The 22,436-nt window shown below is 41.5% G+C and overlaps 1 protein-coding gene across 5 annotated transcripts in view; it reads left to right on the top strand.

The window, feature by feature from the left end:
* Nucleotides 1-22,436, top strand: part of kcnq4 (potassium voltage-gated channel subfamily Q member 4) — a 51,703-nt gene that overhangs the window by 25,423 nt on the left and 3,844 nt on the right. Inside the window, exons 2-15 of one of the 5 annotated variants that reach the window (XM_026156174.1) lie at nt 3,885-3,975; nt 5,205-5,331; nt 5,641-5,816; nt 6,868-6,993; nt 7,661-7,771; nt 7,869-7,964; nt 8,077-8,165; nt 10,574-10,699; nt 11,061-11,081; nt 11,658-11,714; nt 13,543-13,772; nt 13,852-13,948; nt 20,809-20,940; nt 21,832-21,970. In XM_026156174.1, coding sequence (XP_026011959.1) covers nt 3,885-3,975; nt 5,205-5,331; nt 5,641-5,816; nt 6,868-6,993; nt 7,661-7,771; nt 7,869-7,964; nt 8,077-8,165; nt 10,574-10,699; nt 11,061-11,081; nt 11,658-11,714; nt 13,543-13,772; nt 13,852-13,948; nt 20,809-20,940; nt 21,832-21,970 — 1,618 coding nt within the window. The remainder of the gene's footprint in view (nt 1-3,884; nt 3,976-5,204; nt 5,332-5,640; nt 5,817-6,867; nt 6,994-7,660; nt 7,772-7,868; nt 7,965-8,076; nt 8,166-10,573; nt 10,700-11,060; nt 11,082-11,657; nt 11,715-13,542; nt 13,773-13,851; nt 13,949-20,808; nt 20,941-21,831; nt 21,971-22,436) is intronic. The other 4 variants (XM_026156175.1, XM_026156177.1, XM_026156178.1 and 1 more) reach the window with 4 other exon arrangements.

Here is a 22,436-nt window from a genome sequence, read left to right as displayed (position 1 = left end):
AATCAGCTTAATTGATAATGAAGGCTAATATTATCGGCTGATAATTGGCTGTTTTTATATTGAAATTTCTAATGGCCAATAAGTGAAAAAGAAAAAAGAAAAGAAGAAATGAGAGATAACCCATAAACCGTGTTACGAGTGTTGGGGTTGCGGGGGGCGCTGGAGCCTATTCCAGCTGTCATAGGGCGAGAGGCGGGGTACACCCTGGACAGGTCGCCAGTCTGTCACAGGGCCAACACACAGGGACAGACAACCATTCACATTCATTATTTGGATTATCCAATTAACCTGTCCCCTCAAGCTGCATGTCTTTGGACGGTGGGAGGAAGCCGGAGTACCCGGAGGGAACCCACGCAAGCACGGGGAGAACATGCAAACTCCACACAGAAAGACCCCGGCCTGATGGTGGAATTGAACTCAGGACCTTCTTGCTGTGGGGTTATAGTAGCCCTTTAAAGCAGTACTTAGCCACCCTTTTTGTCTGATTTTAATAAGTTCCTCTTCATCTGTCGTCATGTTCCAAATGTGGTCTTTTCACTTGTCTTAAATAACTTTTCAGTAGCTGGGACCACATCCTCATTTGTAGGAGGCGTGTGCATGAATTGAGCCTGCGGTTTTGGGGAAAGGCCTCAGAGGGGAGCAGCATTGGGCCGGGCCGATCCGCATGCACTAATGAGAGGTGAATGAATTGAAAAAGGGAGCGAGGAAAAGCCGACAGAACGCCAAAAGGATGAATGTGTGGTCCTGCTCCTGAAATTCAGATAAATTATTTCCAATGAAACATACTCTTTCAACACTTTCACACACTTAATTTACTTTTTAGTATAGACCATATTTTTAACCCGTTCACACTATTTTGAGAAATAGTACAACATCATTGCAAACACTCACTTCTTCTGCTCCAGCTTTGCTCACCTAGTAATTGATTTCCTCCCAGGCTTCTGATTGGCCTACAGTTATATACATACAGTCGCTTTGGCGTGGTCTTGGCAGCGCTTGATGTAGTTTTTAAAGTTTTCGTGTGGAGGGAGATGTGTTTTAGACGGTGTTTGTGTGCATTTGATTTAAAGAGTAAAAGCAGAAAGCCCCCATTTAAAAATATACCCATGCACATGTCAATGTAGCCTCATCTACGTCGACTTGCTACAGCTTTTTAATATAGTAATGAATGACTATGTGCAGCTGTATATTCTCAGCTGTATATTCTTTACAACCTGGCGTCACACATGCTGTTCGAATGATTATTTCCCCCTTAAAAAACATGTAGATCTATTTCTTCACATCATGACCAAAGAAATAAATCCACATATTGCCTCCTGTCTATCTGTGCTGTCTTCCCTGGACATTTGTTAGTTTTTCCTGATCAATCAGTCAAGAGGTCACAAAAAAGATCTACTCATTTATTCTTGCTCCTGCCTGTTATTTTTATTTTTCTTACACTTCATGTGAACCCAAGAGATGGTGATGGACTGAGACAAATCAGGTCTTTCTTATCGTTTCTTCTTCTGCTGAACATAAATAGGTTTCCAATTTCTTTTTGTTTTTGTTTCACATGGCTGTTGTCCTCTTTCCCAGTGGAACATTTCTCAGTGGAAACGGTATACAGATCAGGCTTTGTGTGCTTCTCAGTTCAGCTGACCTGCTGCTTTTTTGCAAAGCAGCTTTTTAATGCAAACGCTTTAAATGCATTTCATTTCTCACACATTAGCCCAGTTAGAGACTTGTTGATCGTATTACTGAAGATAAAGGGCACCATTGTGCGAGGCTTTGAGAACTGGTTTCGGGTCCAGCAAGTGTTCTCTAACTTTGGGCTGTGACATGTTGACCAGCTGGACCAGCAGCTGCCACCTGGATAATCCTGCCTTGTTGTTCTAGATTTCAAATGGCACAAAGGGCAGCCAGGGAGTGGTTGTGTGTTTGTTCATTTCTCTCAGCTCTTTTTTGCTGTATCTTTTACCCACTTTGTTCTCAAATGGTCCTTCCATGTTCACTGTTATTGTGCTGTGGATCATGTTGTGGAGCTGCGGAGTTGCAGTATGTGGTTAAAGCCAAAAGCAAAGCAGCTGAGCTCCATCACGCTATTGGGGTGATCTGTGATAATCTTACCATTGTTGAGGTAATCTCGGTGTGGGTAATGAAGTTCTTGTGGTTGTCTGACAGTTAGTTTTTAGTCTCACCGAGAATATGCGATTAAATAAATTCATTGTAGCTCTCTTGAGGAACCAATTATATATATATAAATACAATAACATCATTAACGGATAATGAAAATAAAAAGAAACATTATTTTCTAACATAATCAGCATGCTGAGCCTCCTTTAATCGCACTTACACTGAATCTAGCAATAACTTTTTCCACCTGTTAAGTGGGACAGCGAGGTGCAGTAGTGCCAGTGTTTTCCTCTTTTAGGCCCCACGCAATTCCAGAAACACACTAACATGAAATTAGAGTTGATGCCCTGTGCGTAGTGAGGAAAATATTGTTGAATGGCATCAAATATTTTGTTGTTAACAGCTAATGTCTGCATGTGAGAACTGTGATAATAGATTCGGCATTTTAAAATGTTCCCTAACAGTTGTCCTGAACTTAATGATGGAAATTCTGACTTCCCACATCTGCAGAGACACTGAAAAAAATTAAGTGCTTATATAAAGATGAGAGCGGCTTAAGCATGAGACAGAATCAGTCAGAATTTATGTTGTGTTTAATTTCAGGGGAGTTCTTGAGCTCAAGTGGCCATTACTTCTGTGGGGCGAAGTTTTTTTCCTAGCTGAACCGCAGGTTTCCATTTGCTATTGTCCTAATCTAAAAGATTATTTTAGATTATTTATTTTATTATTTTAGCCATAATAATAATAATTATATTATCCATGTGCCATTAGACCAACCCTTCTGAATTTTTATTATATTATTATAATCATATATATACTCCTGATGATTATATATGATTATATATATAACTGTGATGTTATATGTGCTGCGAGTGGAGAGCGAGACTAAAATATCATTAGCATGTCACAATAAAGGTTTATGGCAGGAATAAGCAGTACTTCTGATACACAAACCACACTCAGAAGATCAAGTGATTGCGGCTGGTTTTCTTGTCTTCTGATTTATGTTTAGCTGTTTTATTGATTTCATTGATCGTTCGCAGAGTTATTCAGGATGTTTCACAACAGAATGAAATAGTTTCTGGCTTGTATGTGGACCACATTTTTATTTTTTGATAATAAAAATAAAAATACAATTAAATATGAAAATGAAATAAAATTTAAACATTTATTTATTTATAACTTTTATATACTCACTTGCCAGGGGGATATTTTGGTGAGTCCATGCAAATTGTAACCTCAGCTTAGCTCCCAGGACTGGGTGCAGTCTTCTGCTGCTCTAGCTAATCTGTGTATTTAGAGATGTTCTGTATATCTTTAGTTACTGTTGCCTTCCTATCAAAGCAGTCTGCCCCTTTTCCTCTGACCTCTGACATCAACAAGGTTTTTTTTTCACTCAGAGAACTGCTGCTCATTGGATATTTTCTCTTCTTCAAACCATTGTCAGTAAACCCTAGAGATGGTTGTGCACAGAGTTGCTGCCATTGCTGCTCATTAGATATTTGCAGTAATGAACAGTTAAATCAGGGTATGTAATAAGGTGGCAGTTGAATGGCCTGACAATTTATGCAAAAAACAAACAAACTTGGTTCCATTAGAGTGATTTTTGTCCTACTCACTGAATATGACCGTTTGCATTGTGTTACAGATCAGCAAGTGTTTTCCTGCTTTGTGTGCAGTAATTTTTTGTGTTAGCGGTTAATCATGCAGAGACTAAACAATATATGTAATGAACTGTGTGTGTAACTGGTGTGTTTTTGTGTGTGTTTCAGTTTTCTTCTGGTGTTCAGCTGCTTAGTGCTGTCCGTGTTCTCCACCATCCCCGAACACCAGAAAGCCGCAAACCAAGGTCTCTTCATCCTGGTAGGACCCCCTTCTTCCCTCTAGTTTGCCCTCTTGTTTATACTTATACAAACACATTTATGGCAGCTCCAGTGCACATCGTCACACGCTGTCCTTGCATGCATGCCGTCTCACTTGCTGCAGTCCATCCATGCGTGCTTGCGTATGTGCTTTTCTTTACCGTTAGCGGCGCAGATAGCCATGTAAGCAGGTGGGAGGATTCAGGTGTTGTTGACTGCGCAGGAAATCACAGACATGATGCACTAATCCTAATAGCTATCCCTTAATCCCCTCTCTTCCTCTGTACTTCAGCTGCTTTAGTGAAAGGTAATGGACACCCTTTTCCTCCTTCCTAACCTGACTCGTCCTCTCTCAGCCACCTTTTCCCCCTCTCTCTTCCCACCTTGCGCTTCATAACGTGTTATTTAATGGTAGTACTCTTCACTTCCACATTCCCTCCCTTCACTCTTTCGATCAATCACCTGGCCATTAGCAGACAATCACCCATTAGTGGATTTTACTTACATGAACATTTGCTCTAATGACAGATTGGTTCAGCGCATTATAAACTGTCTGCACGGTCCAGAAACCTGAAAGCAGGAAAGACGCGTGGAAAATGGTTTGACTTGAGTCAGAACTCTAAAGCTGTTAAATTTTCAGTTTAGAAACTGAACATATGACACGAATGTCCCTGGCTACGGTTTTTCTCTCTCTGCTAAGACCTTTAAAATGATATCATGGGAAAGGTTTAATAAACAGAGTGCAGGGAATGTAAATCATGTTATGAAGATTCACATTAGTTCATGTGTTACTGTAAAAAAATGTAAAATATACTTCCCAGCTAGATGTTCATCACATGCAGTGTGACATATTGTGTACTTTTCATGTTACCATGATCCTTTCCACAGCACTGATATTTTTCCTTTTGTTTTTCTTTGTGGTCTCTCAACATAGAGGCTGTGTTGAGTTCACTTGAAAGGTAACATGGTCCTTTTTCCGAAAAAGGCGTTTAGCGTGTGGCTACAACACAAGCTGAACATAACCATGATCCAAAATGGATCACTGGCAACTTGATAGACGTTGGGCACATAAACACCAGATTGCTACTTTAAATAAAATAGACAGCTCTGTTTGGGAGGCAGTTGGTGAGCGTGACACTGGTTTAACAATTTAATGGGAACCCTGTAAAATGATGATTAGTTGAACAAACATAACTGACCCCTCTTTCACTCTGTGTGTGTCGCTTGCAGGAATTTGTCATGATCGTGGTGTTTGGCTTGGAGTACTTCATCAGGGTTTGGGCAGCCGGATGTTGCTGCAGATACCGAGGATGGAAAGGACGACTGAAATTTGCCAGGAAGCCTTTTTGTGTCATAGGTTAGAGTGTGTTTATTTGTGTTTTCCACCTGTTTTCTACTGATTTGGTGCTGAAAAAGCAGCTTAAAGTTGGAACCACTGACATTTATGGCATTAAGAGGGGGTGAAATTTCATAATTCACAGAAGGAGCCTGTAAGGGATGTTTCTCCTCTTATGGGAATTGCCTCTATAATAGCTACATTATGTAACACTGAAATAAGCCTGCGCCACGTCGCTGGAAAATATGTGAAACTATTAATGTATTCATATAAAAGTATCCCTCGGGTGCTGTTTCTTTCTTTGTCATGATGTGCACATCTTCTCTCTAGACTTCATTGTGTTCGTGGCGTCACTGGGAGTGATTGCAGCAGGCACGCAGGGCAACATCTTTGCTACGTCCGCCCTGCGCAGCATGCGTTTTCTTCAGATTTTGCGTATGGTACGCATGGACCGACGAGGAGGCACCTGGAAACTTCTGGGCTCCGTGGTGTATGCTCACAGCAAGGTGGGAATGAGAGGCTGATAAATATGCAGTTAGGTCCCTATGTTTTTGGGCGGTGACACAAAGTAAGATTTTCAAAAGTAGCTTAAATAAGAGTTTTTCAAATCAAACAATGGCCAAATCAGTTTCTTAATTCCAGCACAACAGAGCAGCTTTTCAGTTACTGAAGTCAAAACTGGAGGTGGAGAAACCCACGAACAAGCAAGGAGGAAACATGGCTTTCAATGATGCCCCTGGGATCTACACTTCAGTCCCTAAATGCAAAATTTCATCTGCATATTAAAAACAATCATTTAGCTTGGCAGTTATTTTAAACCTGTGAAAATGGGGAGCTGTGTATAACAACGTCTGTAGTTTCTGAACAGTTAACGTAATACTTTGGTAAAAACTTTCAAGTAAAAGTGAAATTTGCACTTCAGTGGCATGGTGATTGTTTGATGTAAAATCCACTGTGGTGGTGTACGTTGTCCAAACTCATCATACACATGTTCTGACATGTAAACACTGTTTATCTGGTTTATGTTTAAGCAATAACATTTCATTGATTAAGTTGTACACTGAAAATGAAAAGTAAGCTAATACACAGTAGCCACTTGCAACATTATGGATTATTATAAGAGCAGAGAGGAGGCTGAGGGCTGCCATTAAAAGGCCCGCGATGACATGATGGGAACTAATGGGATAAATATCTCAATAGCTTTCAGCGTCAAGGAATATCTTGTGACTCTAATGGATGACCAGCCGTTGTTTGATTACATTCACAGGCCTCAAACATCAAACTCGCTGCTCATTTCTGGCAAATTAGCTGTTACCTTGTTGTGCTGACTTCCTCGCCTGTCACCCAGCATTCGGTTGGAGAACACCTATATACGGCTGTCATGATGATAATGGTGATGAATTGATGCATCAGCTGTCAGAGCAGCCAAGTCAAAGTGGAAGCCAAATGTGATTATGATGAGATTTTAGCCCATAACGATAATAGAGATACAGCAGAGACTGTGGTGGATTGTGATGCTGCTGACAGGTGTGACTAATACCACTGTCTGTCTCACAGGAGTTGATCACAGCCTGGTACATAGGTTTCCTGGTCCTGATCTTTGCCTCCTTCCTCGTCTACCTGGCAGAGAAAGACATCAACTCAGACTTCAACACTTATGCAGACTCCCTCTGGTGGGGGACTGTGAGTATTGCTAACTGTGCCCATATTTGGACTCCCTTTGCAAACATCCCTTTATCATCTTATCATCTGTGATTTAAATGCTCGAGTATACCCAGATGGGATCTATAAATTAAGATTCAGGAGGTGGTAAATGTGTTGTTTTTGGCCAGTTTGTTTAAAGAAGACTCAGTTGTAGGTGAGTGATTGTTGTGTTATCTGAATGTGCATTTCACAAACCTTTAGGTATGTGAGCTGTGCATTTTGTCTGTCTGACTGTCAACAAGACTGCAAAAAATCTGCCAGGCTGAGTTCCACAATGGAGCAAGAGCAATAGAAGAGCCCATTAAGTTTTGGCGTGGATCCACAGAGCTTCTATTAAACTTCTCACTCTTAGTCTTAGAGGAGGGTTCAGCGTGAGATAATTCACAGTGATTTCTAGTCACTGCAAAACATGTCATGAAAGATTGCTGTGGTTTTTAAATTGACAGAAATCACGGGTGGAAATGAGTGCACTTTCATATCAGATCTTTTTTGTGGGAGTAACTTCAGCTTTCGTGAATATATGCTTGAAAAAATTGGCTCTTTGTAAAAGAAACAGTGCAACATGTCAGTGCAGTTTTTGAAAACTGGTAATTTATTAGGCCTCTTCTATTTTGAGCTCGAGATCTGTATTTCTTCCTCTACTCAGATAACTTTAACTACGATTGGCTACGGTGACAAGACCCCTCATACGTGGCAGGGACGGCTCCTAGCTGCCGGCTTTGCTCTTCTGGGAGTCTCTTTCTTTGCCCTGCCTGCTGTAAGTCTCCTATATTTACTCACAGTTCGCGACTCCTTCGGCATTGCCCAAAGTCACGAGTTGCACTCCTGACATTAATTTGATCTTTGACCCTCAGGGAATTTTGGGGTCAGGCTTTGCCTTAAAGGTTCAAGAGCAACACAGGCAGAAACACTTTGAGAAGAGGAGGATGCCTGCAGCAAACCTGATACAGGTGACGGCCACAGCAAGAGTCTCAAAAGCTGTTTCATTCACACTCAAGCAGGAAACCACACAGGCTGCTAACTTTCGCTGTTTTTATCGCTTTGTGTTTTTTTTTTCTTCAGGCTGCATGGCGTCTCTACTCAACAGATGCCAAACACTCCTATCTAACAGCTACTTGGTACTTCTACGACAGCATGTTGCCTTCTTTCAGGTAGGCGCTCCTACCAGGCTGAGCACTGAGTGGATTCAGCCATCAGAAATCTGCGGGCACCTTTGGCCGTGTTTGGTTGGAGTGTAAAGGCAGACAGAGATTTGAGAGTTGCATCAGAACATTTCTCAAAAAGCAAATCCTGAAACATGTAGAGAAGTTTGTGGTTTGGTTTCTGCTCATGCGTTCATATCGCTGCACACATCATGTCTGCTACCTGCAACCCTCTCTCAGTTAAACTGAGGATTGTAGTGACAGAAATGATTTTGATTTGCTCTCCATTTATTATTTAAGATTTCTGCCACCTCGTTTATTTTTTCAGATTTTTCTTCTACGCAGTGGTTTCTTACGTTTTGCATTTATGTATTAATTTGACTAATTTTTATTTTCTTAAAAGGAGGGGAACCTGAGAAACATGAAGAGACACATGCATCTGTTTACATTTAAATTAAGTCAGACTTGCACTGCCCGATTCTTACTCTTCACACATGTACAGTACCGTGCAAAGTCTTGAACTACTCCTCATTTCTTTATGTTTTGTTACCTGGCAATTATCAGAGGAATGCTTTGTTTGTTTATTTATTCATTTTCTTAAGCCACTTAACATTGTCCTACGAATCATTCAAGCAAAAAAAAGAAATAAAGCGCTGAACCAGTTCTGCTTCTGTGTCTAACAGACGACAAAGAACCAAGGTTGAATTGTATCAGTTTAAAGAAACTGAACATGTGGACAAATGGCAGCTCTAATACAACTATCTGTAGCAGATAGTTGTATTAGATCTACCACTGTCTGATCTGATCTGTGATCAAAAAGTGTCAAAACTGATGGAATTATGAACACAAAAAAGCCCACTGATTTAGTACCATATGGAAATCATCTGATTTGTAACGGCTTCATTTTTCAGGATTGCAGTGATCACAAACACATTGCCTATTGAGTGAAAGCAAGCCTGCATAAAAAACACACAAAGAAACACTATCAGTCATGGATTGGCCTCCCCAGAGCCCAGACATCAACATTATTGATCATGCTGGCAAAGAACCGAACAAAAGGTAGCCAACAGAAGAGCTTTGAATGTCCTTCAAGGAGTCTGAAGAAATATTACTGAAGACTAGGGCTGCCACGATTAGTCGACTAGTCACGATTACGTCGACTATCAAAATCGTCGACGACTAATTTAATAGTCGACGCGTCGTTGCAGGAATCAGTAGTAGGATTTAAGAGTGTAATAATGGACTGAAACAGAAGATGGCAGCACTGCATGTCCAAGGATGCCAGCTGCCGTTAAACCCCGAAGAAGAAGAAACTGTGTCCCAGAATTCATAGCGCGGCCCATCGCGGCCCTGCTTAGTTTCCAACAATGGCGGCAGCTGGTTAGTTTTAATATTATTCTTATTATTCTTTCTGGGTCACAAAATAAACGTTTAACATATTTTCAGGCGAGAATGTAGCTGTGTAAACCTCAAATATCTGCTCAGTTTATCAAGACACCACATATTTTCAAAAGCGCTCCGACGTTTTCTGAGACGTCTGTTACCCACTAGCTCGATAGCTAGCCGGGGGCTAGGCTAACTAGAGCCGTGAGAACACCGGACTCCCGGCAGATCGTTTTCAAACCCACCGCCGTCTTTCACTACTCAGGTTAAACATGATATATAAGTCACTTAGATAACTTCAAAATGTTGTTTGGCTTTTTTCAGTGTTTTATTTGTTCCTGAGTAAATCGGTTTGGATGAGATTAAAGTTATAGTTTTTACACAGCTGAATAAACGTCAAGCAGACAGCTGATCATCAGAAGTGTGAGATGCTGGAGAATTTACTCCGGTGTCCTGTTATATTTTAGATAGCAAGGAGTTTATTAAACTCCACCGAAACACTCTGCAAATGTCATTAAAATTTAATAAACTATCATCTTGTCTTTATTTTTAGTTAGCACATACCTTAAACACTTAAAGCTGAAAGCTAATGATAGTTATATAAGAGCAGATGCTGCTGGTGCAATAAGCTGTATGCTGTATGTTCAATGGATGATGATCTGATTAGTCGACTAATCGCAAAAGTAATCGCTGACTAGTCGACTATCAAAATAATCGTTTGTGGCAGCCCTACTGAAGACTGCTTAAAGACTCGATAAGAATGCTCGCCTTTTTCCTAGTATTTTGTGTTTCCATGTATGTTTGCACGTGTTTTTAATATCTCTGTGCACCTATTTCCCATTTTCAAATATAAACAAATCAGCTTTGGCTCAAGACATTTGCACAGTACTCTACATCTTAGATCTTTCATGTATCCCTCTTGTTTTGAGCGTTTGGACCATCGATTTGGCCTTTTTGTTAGTTTTTCCTCCATTTGTTGCCTTTTTGTTCATTTGTTCATGTGTTTTTTGTTTATTTGTGCACGTGGGTGTCAGAGAACTGACGCTACTGTTCAGTCACCTCCAGAGACAGCGTAACACCAAGAAGGTTCTCCACAACTCCTACCACACGCTGCTGTCTGGGCTGCGGCCCTACAGCTCCCCCTACCTGTCGGGGGACAGGTACGCAACAGCCTCACAGTACATCCAGGCAGGGTGACAAAAGTCTGCCTATAGTCCTGCTGTAGGCAATAAGACACAGAACAATACACTCAGCAGGTGTACACATGCAAAAGACACGCTGCTTCCAGAGCTTTCTGCATGTACGCCTTTTATCTAACAGTTCTTCACTAATGTGATCTGAGACCACTGTGTTGCAGGCCCTCCTGCTTCTCTGCATCTTTGTCTGCTTTAGCGCATACTCCTGCCATTTCCACCACCTCTTGCTGTTCACTCACCAGTTTCCTCTTCCTGTCTTCATCTTTCTTCCCCTATTATTTCCATCGTATCTTTTCCATGCCATCCATCCTCCATCTGTTCTCAGGAAGGCAGAAGTTCCATGCAGGTTTGTTCTCCAAGTCATGAGATGTGCTTGTTGAGTAAAGGGCATTCATAGCTGGGATAGATTCATTAGCATAAACTCAAACCAAAGTAACACAGGGCTGTTTATCTAATTTGTAAACAGTGGAGTTATGCATGAGAGCGAAGCACATTAAGGTTTTTGAATATTAAGTTTTGTTGGTAGGATTGTCTCGTTATTGAGGAGCTGCTGTCCCACCGTGATGTTTAATGGACTGTCTTGATGAATATACTCAGGTGAAGCATTACCTTCTACCCTGGCATGACCCTTTCCCACCAACTGATCCCACCTAACTGCTAACTGAGCGTGTCTCAGTAATCCAAACTTGCCTCTCAGAAATATATTTTCCAGTTGAAGGTAAGGGAAGAGGCTGTTTAGACTATTGAGATGTTACACCTCACCCCTCCTCTCTCCGTTTCTTGCTTCTGCTGCGTTTTATCCTCACGGGTAACAACACGTACTCAGGTTGTGTCCCAGAACTTCTCCGCCATCCTCCCCCACTTCTTCCACTCCTCTCTTCCCCTCACTTCCTCTCTCCCTCTGCCTTGTGTGTCTCCCCAGTCAACTCCTCTCTAAAAAGCGGGGTCTCTTCCGGATACACGCTGGCCGCAAGCAGAGGTATCCACGGCAACAAGCCTGTGCACGGGGCACGCTAAATTGTCACAGATCAATACCTAGCATCCTCCTTTAACGGCACATCCTCCTTACCTTGCCTGAAACACCCAAATGATTGTGGGCCAGTGCAGTGATTTAAATGTTTTGTTCATGGAAAAAAAAAATTCTGATGTGAAATTTTTTTAACAGTAACCACTTAAATTAAAGTAGCACGACTTAGCTGATGCTACAGCATTTCATTTTGTTTTAAGCAATCAACAAGCTGCCATGTGAAACTTCAAACAGTCACTACGTTCTGGTCCACAAATGCTTGCGTGAATCCTTTATTATAAAAACATGCTCTCCTATGTTTTAATATGAGGAAATTTCTCCAAGTTCTTCTTTATTGTAATTGCTGGAGAATGTAGAGCTGAATGTTTTTGTTTTGGCAAAGAAGCGACGAAACCATGTGTTAAAATCACTGCAGAAGTCGTGGGTGATTTACGACTCTGACAAGTTAAACACATGGATTTTGAGGATTTTGAGGACATTGAGTATTCCCTCAAAAATCAGTGACTTTTTACTCTTTGAAAAGTCTGATAAATGTCATGCTCTAGTCTTGCTTCCTGCTTTCATTTCAGTTAGTCAGTTCAGTTTTTAGTCTCTTCTTGGAGAAACTGCTTAAACGATTAAGCATGCTTTCCACTTTCCTGTTCATATTAGTCATATTAGTTTGCAAACAATGTATTCTTTAGTGCTCAAATACTTTAGATTGCATGCAGTATTCCTGCATGGCTGTGGAAAGATTCAGTAAAGTTCGTGGTCCTCAGTGGATCCAAATGATTTTACGTCCTTTCCCAGCAGCATGCAAACTCCTTTCACTCTACCTCCCCCATTTCTTCTACTCTAACCAAAGCATTTCTCATTGCTTGAATGAAATGCGGCTTCCAACAACACTCCCAAGCTGTTTATATTTTCATTTAAATGGCCGGCTACCTTGTAACACATGCAAAACAAAGAGTATATCATCGTAAAAAACAAATTCTTGAGCGAATGACTTGGCCAAAATTGCTCCGTGGTGCATGATGTTTGTGTTGCCTTATGGATCCGTGACAGGAACATGTGAGTGGCCATAGTGTTGGGTTGGACTACAAGTGCATGCTATAACAGCAGCGTTAGGAGTCAATCATCCGTAGAGAATGGCTGCTAAATAGCTTTTCTACTGTAAAGAGATGACCTCACGTATGGGGCTGACTTGTGGTGAGTGGTATAGAGTACTTAATGAGACACCTTTTATATGGCTGCACTTTGAAGCTAATATTTTGATGCTTATACACCGTTGAACGGATTAAGAGAGCTTTTCTGATGGTAGGTGGAGCATTTTTCCGCCGTCCCAGCACTAGTGCAAGTCTTGAATCAGGTTTCGGGTTTTGATTTTGCTGATTCAGGTGCTGTGATAGGCACATTAAATGAACAAATCCTCAGGGCAGAATGAGTTTCTAGCAATTCAGAGTGCTGCATTTGGACACTGCCTCCGTGATAAGTCAGCTAGTCTGTCTTTCGTTGGGACAAAATATAAATGTCTGTCCGTCTCCTTGCTTCGTCTGTTTGTATATGTGATGACTGTTTAGAAAGACAGGCCACATTTTTGGTGTTCTTCCACAATTACTAACAGACTCCTTTCCAACAAGCTCAGGCTGCCCTTCTCTCGCTTCCCTAAGCTCGCAGGATAACACGGTGTAGTGACCTGTAAAGTCAAAGGCATGGACATTGCGATCAGTGACAAAACTGCAGTTTTCCAAAATGAATACCAGTGCCTGCATATGTTTAACTCTTTCTACTTTGCTGTCAGCGGTAAAATAGGCTTTCGGGATCGGATCAGGATGAACAATTCCCGTTCATCCCAAACTATTCGGAACAAGGCTTCGCCGTTGTCCCCTAGCTCTGGTGTCCGCCGCTCTCCCAGCCAGGAGAACGTCCCCGAGGCCACGAGCCCGGGAAAGGTCCAAAAGAGCTGGAGCTTCAATGACCGCACACGCTTCCGCACCTCCCTGCGCCTCAAACCGCGTCCTCCTGTTGATGGTGAGCAGCCCACACACACTTTCTATTCTCTTTGCATTTAAATGTGTCTGAGTAACTCACCGCTGCTCTGCACTAATAGAGGGACTCGGGGAGGACAGCGTGGAAGACAAACCATACTGTGACGTAACAATGGAGGAGGTGATCCCAGCAGTGAAGACGCTTATACGAGCTGTCAGGTGAGTCCTGCCATCAGCTGTACTTCCTGAAATTGAGGTTTTTTTCTTTTTGTGTGAGTGTGAAATAAACATTTGGAGGTCCTTCCTTAATTTTTTAAATTGTATTTCTGTACTTGACATCAAAGACTTAAACACTAGTTTATCTGTATTTTGTCGCAGAAGCTTTAACTGTGGAGTTTTATTGGATAACATATCTTCTATTACAAGTATTTCTTTTATGCTTCAATCATCTCCTCTCTTAGTGACCACGCTGAAGTATAAAACTTGTATTTGCTGATCCATTGTTGTATTTTTGATCTTTTGTAATTTGTGACTTAATTAGAAACATCTCAAATGATACTGAAATAATAATTTCAATACTGAAACCATACTTAATATAGTCTTTTATTGAGCTTTATGGTTGATTCCTTTGTCTCCATTGCACTACAGCCAAGTTTTAGTGATGACACTTTTAGCAGGTTGATATTAGACATCAAAATATTCTCTATTTAATAAAAGAAAATAATATAAAGTCAACTACAGTCATTTGACAAAGAAACTATCTTTCAGCTCTGTCTAGGAGTCAGGATATAATAAAAAAAATCTTTACACTGTCTTGTTACTTATTTGCATGGCTATATGGCTATAATGCACAAAAACCACCTGCAGCATATCAGCACCAACACCTCATACAAACTGTCAAGCATGGTGGTGGAGGGGTGATGACTTGGGCTTGTTTTGCAGCCATAGGACATGAACACCTTGCATTAAGTTGACCATGAACTCCTCTGTACACCAAAGCATTCTAGAGTCAAATGTGAAGACATTTGTCCAACAGCTGAAGCTGGGCCCAAATTGGGTCATCCAACAAGACAATGATCCCCAAACACAAATATACAACAGAAGGGCTGAAAAAGAAAAGAATCAAGATGTCGCATTGGTCGAGTCAAAGCTCAGACCTCAACCTGATTGAAAAGCTGTGGAGGAACCTTAACAGAGTTTTGCTTAAATGAAGGACCCAAACATTAATGAACTGAAGCAACGCTGTAAAGAAGAACAGGTCAGAAATGCTCCACAGTGATGTGAGAGAGTGATAAAACAATTACTTCAACTTATTGTTGGCAAAGGTAACTCTACAAGCTACTGAATCATGGATTTGTTTAGTTTTACAAATACTGCTTCTGTATTTGGCTTAGCCTTTGTTGAGTAAGTAGTGACACGATGTAATATGTTGCTGTTCTTGCATGGTTGTAGCGCTCCAAGCATAAAGCGACTTTTTTATATTTTCATATGTAAAACCTTTGAACTGACCAAGGTTGTACTTTCTTTTCTACATGAGTGTAGTTTCTCTATTAAATCATAATTTTCAGCTACAAGCCAGAGCTGCTGTCCGTCCTGTTATTGACTGGATAAGATCACTCACCCGCCAGTGGTGGTTCCTATTGTACACAGCCTTCATTAATAGGTGAACATGCCTCTCCTCCATTTAAGAGCTGGCGTGCGCAGATTCAGCTGACTGAGTAAAAATGTCCTCTTAGGAGAGGTAACTGGGCCCTCCTGCAAGCTGGGTTAGTTCCCTCCATGTGACCTTGTGTCTCAGCAGGCCCAACTCATTCATGTGTGAGGTGGCATGACTGGAAAAATGTATTAGAGAGTATACAAGCATCCAGATGATGCTGTGTCATTTCAACAATGACACCAAAAATTAGAAGTTGCTTACACCTGAGCTGAGATTGATGTTAATTCCTATCACGCCGAAAAGTGGAGAGACATGTGGACATAGGTCCAGTGTCCTCCCACCTCATGTACACAGTCACATTCATTCTCACATAATAGTAAGAGATTGTAGCAGAGGAATACTACAATTGCTAGCAAACATCTGGTGTTACGGTCTAGTTTGTCTCCCGGGGTGCAGGTTGGGGTGACGATGAGAGCACATTAAAATGACTCATGTCAGCACTGTACCCTCAGAGCATTTCTCTTGATAGCGTGACAGCGTCTGTGTGGTTCCATATATACTTTAAAAAATAGCGGTTATATGCATAAAATGAAAATCTATATATCATGACATCAGGGATTGTGAAATTCAGCTGTCATTCAACAGTAACTTGTTTTAGACAGATTTCTGGCCTGTAAGTTCATAATATCCCTTTCCCTGATGCAATCACACAAAGGCAGTTGGTAAATCAACTCAAGGTACCAGAGACCAGCTACAACACAAGTGGTGTTGACAACATGTGACTAATTGTAAACATTTCTATTGTCAGCTGAGGCTGTAAACCGTGAGCTGAAAAAGCCAAAGAGGTTATAGAGGTAACACGGGCTAAAAGCAACACTCTTGGTGTAGCCACTCAGTGTGTCTGAGGAGATGTACAGCATATAGTAATCTATTTAAAACTAAGGTACGAATGTGTACGCTAAGTGAAAAAGCCTGCAGTGTAAAAGCACTGAATAAATAAAGTCCATTTAAAGCCAAGAAGGAAAAAATGCAGACTGTGTCAGTCAGTAAACTTAGTGTGTGCAAAACTAAGTACATAAATTTTGTACTACAAGTTCAAGCCTTTATGCTTCAGGATTATTTTACTACATGGCATCTTATAGGACAGTAAAGCTGCTAAACTCTCTCTCATCTCTTGCTTAGTGGGTAAGTTACCATATGTGCTCACCTCTCTCTTTAGATTGAAGGTTGTCAGTTCAAGTGCAGTATGGGACAGCTCTCAAAACCTCTTCTTTTGGTTTATATTGTGTATTATACATCAGCACCCTTTTTTAGAAATGTTTTCCCTCTTCTTATATCTCACATAGAACACTGTAGATATTTTCCTGTGAAGAAAATCATTCCATACTGCAGAGGGAACGCTTTACTACAACGAGTTAACTCTGAACACTGAGGGTGACTACACTTTAAATACAAAAAGTTTTATGGCATAAACAGTTACGACCTTTCGGAGCATTTCCATTAGGTACAGAGTAGCTGCTATCTCATGTACAGTACACCTCCTATGTGTTTATAAGCCATCATCTTTACCTCTAACTTTCTAGCTGCATCAGAGGCGAGCTAGAGAAACATGACCTGCTCTGGAGCAGGTAAGGTGTGTGCAAGTTACCATGGTGACTTCATAGCTTGGAGAAACAACAATCAATTGAATATTTTCTAAGGTTGAAAGAGTATTATGATCGAACAGTAGAGACACAGACACTTAACAAGGGAACAGCTTATGCTGTCAGTCCGATCTGAACCCGAAAAGCTTGATTGTGTTGGAATATTTATTACACTTATGGTCACATAACATGGTTTTGATTACCTGGACAAAGGCCACAGACCAAAATGCATTGATGAAGTTGTTCTTCATACCACACTTGTTGCTTTCCTTCGTGCATGTTGGCAAAAGATGTTGTCAGCTGGTGTGAGTGTAAATATTGACTCTTAATATGATAATATGATAATATGCTTAAATTAAACTAGTGAAATAAACTGGAAAAATGGAAGATTATATTACAGCTTTGATTCTTTATTGTATTTATCTGAGGCCTGCCCGCATTTATTATTTCACTAATAAAAACACCAGTCTTGGATTTGTCTCATGGTGTTTTTTAGGTGTCTGTATCTGTGGATACAGCTTGTTAATTTATCACTGGTATCAGATTGGTATCAGTATCATATCAGAAATGGAAAAAGCTGCATCCGTTATAAAGACAGGCAGTTATGAAATGCAGCACATTTGTCTTCTTACCCAACAAGGTCAACAGGACATCTCTGCCCCGTCTCTCAGGTTTTCTAAGTTTGACGCTGTTTAAACCGATCAGACTTTACTCTTGTCCACTTACTAATGAGCTGTCTGAACACAGTGCTTGTTAACACATAGAGTGATGCTTTCTCTTCATTGGGTGCACAGCAGATGGATGTTTACCATTGCAGAGATGATGTATAATGGTTTGATAGTGTAATGCCACTGATAGGCCATTATATGATCTCTCCTCGGGTTTTCACTTGACTCAGCAGATAGCTCTGACCTCAGCTGCTCAGTGCTGCAGACAATAGAAGTGAGGAGCTTCCTATATATAGTGCAGGTGTGTAAACAGCAGGTGCATCACTGTGTTAACACACACACATGCATGCAGCTTCTCAGAAAGGTATTTGATTGGTGTAAGTGAAAACACCACATTTTGCAGCAGGTCTTAGTGCTGATCTTTCACTTTCGGTGAATGTTATTAATCAGTGCCCGGCTGACTGAATAAATGCGTAAATGCCCGTTCTGTTTGCGTATGTGCGAAGGGATTGGTAGTGGGAGAAAGGAGGAGGGTGTGGGGAAATTAGGTCTGGTGTTTTTCTGTATTTCCTTTATTGTAAGTCTCCTCCAAACAAATCCAATAATCTAAAGTACTATGCAAATGTCTTGAGCCGCTGCTGATGTGTTTATATTTATGCTAGAAAAATGGGATACAGGTGCAGACAGTTATTGAAATGTGCAAAAACACATGAAAATACAGTATATGAGGCAAAAACTGAGTTTGTACAAATCTAATGAGCATTAAAGTGAATTTTTGTTATGGCCTTTATTCTTTAACGCAGCCTGAACTCTCTTAGGAAAGCTTTCCTGTAATTTGTAACTTTCTTTGTAGTTGGAATGATTCATAGGTCTGCATTAAGTGGCTTAACAAACAAACAAACAAAACAAATATTCCTCTGAAAATGATCAGGTACAAGGATTGAACTGAAAATGAGTCAAATAGCAGCCAGTGTCAAACAAATAACTCGTCACAAAGAACTTCAGGAAGCCTGGAGAACTATTGCTCAAGCCCACTTTGAAATCTGACTCCTGGGAAGCAAAATATAAAGAAATGATGGCTCAGACGAAGTGACAAAAATAGCTTGGACACGGCCACTATTTATAGTGTTTAATCTTGAATCATCAGATTTTGTGTTCTTTCAGCTGAATATTTTTTAAAGTTATCAGATTTACACATCAAATTTTCCATAAGCATACTTAGCCACGTACTGTAGCTTATAGGGTTTATTCAGTAATCTAGTGAAGGATCAGACCTGCAGGGGCTCACCCTACTTGGCCCACGTAGAATTTGTGTCAGCACAACAGTCGTTTTTAATTCCCAGATAAATCCTTGCCATTTGACACTATCAGAGATCCACCTTTGCTGACTTGCAAAAATATTTGCATTGGCTAAGCAAGCATTTTAGGGCACAATTGACACTTCTATTTGTTCAGTCATTACTGTGTTTTTACGTCTCAGCTTCCGAGAAGTCGGGGGGTGGTGATGGTATCTTTCAGTGAGCAGTGCCAGCTGTAGTGTAGAACTGCGACTGACAGGAAGTTAACTGGAGAGAGAGGGGAGCCCTACTCTTATCCGACTGTGTATTATGAAAACCATATCAGTGGCCAGGAAGGAGAGTCAGCATTTTGAAGAAATCCTTGGAGGATCCAAATCTAAGCCCACCACCCCCTCCCATCCTGTCTCAACCTTTTCTTTTACCCGCACCTGAGGCCCACCCTGGCAAAAAATCTGCACCTACCTGCAAAATAAGAAAAGATCGCCTGCAAAAATACCCCCAAACGCAGAAGTCATCAAGAAATAGAGTGCTGCGAGAGGAGGAGGAGTGTGCTGACGGCTGCTTCGGCACCAGCTGCAGACCTCCACTCCTCCTCCTCGCGCTCCTCTTCTCCTTCGCTTGCACCTTCTCCCTTTCTTTGCAGGACGGTCACTATACAACACGCGGTCACTGGAAATGCAAGAGCTGCAGACCTCAACAAAGGTTACAGTGGTTATTACAGAAAATGACCCCTCGCGCAAGTTGAGATTTCACTGCTCGTGCATCGCCCACATGCGCACTTGTGTTGGTGTGTACATCAGCGAGCAGCAGCTACATTCATGTATGCATTTGTGCTATTACATTATTGTGTTTGTGCACACAGTTACCTATGCATGTGTGTTTTTTATTTCCCAAAACAGCTGAGCATTTCTGATTTCCGGCTTATTACAGCGACTCAGTCGTATGGGGTTGGAGAGATAGGATTGTCTCATAAAAAAAAAATCCCATCTTCCGTCCTTCTGCTTCCTTGCCTTTCCTTCCCTCATTCTCCCAAAACTCTCTTGACATGACGTGAAGGACAATCTATCACAGGGTGTGGAGAAAGCTTGGATGTGTAGCTGTGTCCAGCATGTCTAAGCTGACTAAGTGATAAGAAGGAAATTGAATGACCCATCCAACACAGAAAGCCTGGCGCGCACTCGCACCCATCCTCAAACTTTCCTCTGCTCTCTTCCCGTTATCTCTTGCACTCGCTCTGCTCCTTCCAGCGAAACGTCCGACCAGAACAGCTCTGGCGGCGCATGTTGTCATCGATGTGTTTGCTGCGTACAGTAGTGCTGGCTCGACAATCCTCGGTGTGTGACTCCCCCCACGCCGGGATGTGGATGGTGATGATGCATCCACTGGGAGCCGGAGCAGCTGTGGTCCACCAGTGGCTCCAGTGTGGCTGTCACACTGACAAAAGAGGAAGGGGGAGTGGGGGCTAGAGGCACGTGTGCGTGTGTTACCCGTTTCTGTCCGAAGAAAAGCTGAAACGGCAAATACTGATAAGGAAATGTCTCTGGGAGATGCTCTCATCGTCACAATATATCCACATGGTTTAGCAGGTTTGTGACTGTTACCATTATGCAGCTGTTTGTGAACGATAAGGTCACGCTGACTTTAATTAATCTTGTTATTGTCAAGGTGGGCTGCCTCATGTGATAGCCTCCCACCCCTGCATTCTTCCAAAAGTTCACTCAACCCCCGCTTGTGTGAGCGTGCGCTTTGAAGCCATCTAAAGGTGAACGGAGGAGCATTAACAGTGAGTTCTGTGTGTGTTGTCTGTGTGTAGGATCTTGAAGTTCCTTGTGGCCAAGAGGAAGTTTAAGGAGACACTACGCCCGTACGATGTGAAGGATGTCATAGAGCAGTATTCTGCTGGACACTTGGACATGCTGGGCCGCATCAAGAGCCTGCAGACCAGGTAGCTCTTTTAATTGTGTGTTTCATAGGAAGATATTTTTGTGAATCTGCTCTGAAGCACTCTTTAAAGCTCAACAAACAACATGTTATCTCTTGTTTATTTAACAAAAAAAAAGAAGAAAAATCAGTAGAAGAAGTGACTTGTGGCTCTATGAGGACAGTCTAGAAACTCACTGGCTTTTTGTGTCATGTTTTATCCTTTTAGGGTAATAATCAGTGTTTAGTCAGTCAGGTTCGGATTATGGAAAACATTTTATTTTGAGTGCAGATGAACTTAGGCCAAAAAAGCTAATAAAAAGAAAAAGTTGCATTACTCCTTTACTCTCTGCAAAGATGGTTTAACTGCATGAAGCCAAAGATACTCTGAACACAAAAACCCAAAATATGACTCTGATCCGGACCAAAATGGTTTGGTATCAGATCACAAAGATGTCCTGTTTGTGAACGTCAGAGGCAGCATTTCACAGAATATGTTGCCTGATAGGCTATTTGGTTTTCGCCAAACATGTACTGCCATGAACTTTAACATTTAACATGCTAACTGACGCCTAGAGTCTGAGTCATAGCTCTGGTTTTTTTTTTGCATATGCTGGGATGTCCTTTCCTGGGGAGATTTCTTGTCTTGAATGTTTTCTACCTCTGAATAATCTTCCTCACTGTTGAAACATGGACCTCAGATTGTTTGGATGGCCTTGTAACCATTCCCCGATTGATGAGCAGCAACGACTGCTCGTTTGTGCAGCTGAACTGAGCTTGTTAAATTAAAGCACCTGAACTCAGTTGTGAAACTATTCACTTTCTCCATTGCCCTCCCATCAATCATGCTGAGCCAAAAAAAGTCTTGTAGTTTTTGGGTATTTACTCTTTATTATGGTTTATTTTTGTGAAAAAGGGTGGACCAGATAATTGGACGAGGAGCTGTTCAGCCAGATAAGAAGACACGTCCTGAAAAGGGAGAGAAGACACAGCCAGAACTGGACTCACTGGATGAGCTAAGCATGATGGGCCGTGTAGTCAAGGTGGAGAAACAGGTAATTCAATTCAATTCAATTTTATTTATATAGCGCCAAATCACAACAAAAGTCGCCTCAAGGCGCTTCATAGATACAGAGAAAAACCCAACAATCATATGACCCCCTATGAGCAAGCACTTTGGCGACAGTGGGAAGGAAAAACTCCCTTTTAACAGGAAGAAACCTCTGGCAGAACCAGGCTCAGGGAGGGGCGGCCATCTGCTGCGACCGGTTGGGGTGAGAGAAGGAAGACAGGATAAAAGACATGCTGTGGAAGAGAGACAGAGGTTAATAACAGATATGATTCAATGCAGAGAGGTCTATTAATACATAGTGAGTGAGAAAGGTGACTGGAAAGGAAAAACTCAATGCATCATGGGAATCCCCCGGCAGCCTACGTCTATTGCAGCATAACTAAGGGAGGATTCAGGGTCACCTGGTCCAGCCCTAACTATATGCTTTAGCAAAAAGGAAAGTTTTAAGC

The sequence above is a fragment of the Astatotilapia calliptera genome, chromosome 22 (assembly GCF_900246225.1).
Source record: "Astatotilapia calliptera chromosome 22, fAstCal1.2, whole genome shotgun sequence".
Lineage (NCBI taxonomy): Eukaryota > Metazoa > Chordata > Actinopteri > Cichliformes > Cichlidae > Astatotilapia > Astatotilapia calliptera.
This window is presented reverse-complemented; position numbering and strand designations above follow the sequence as displayed.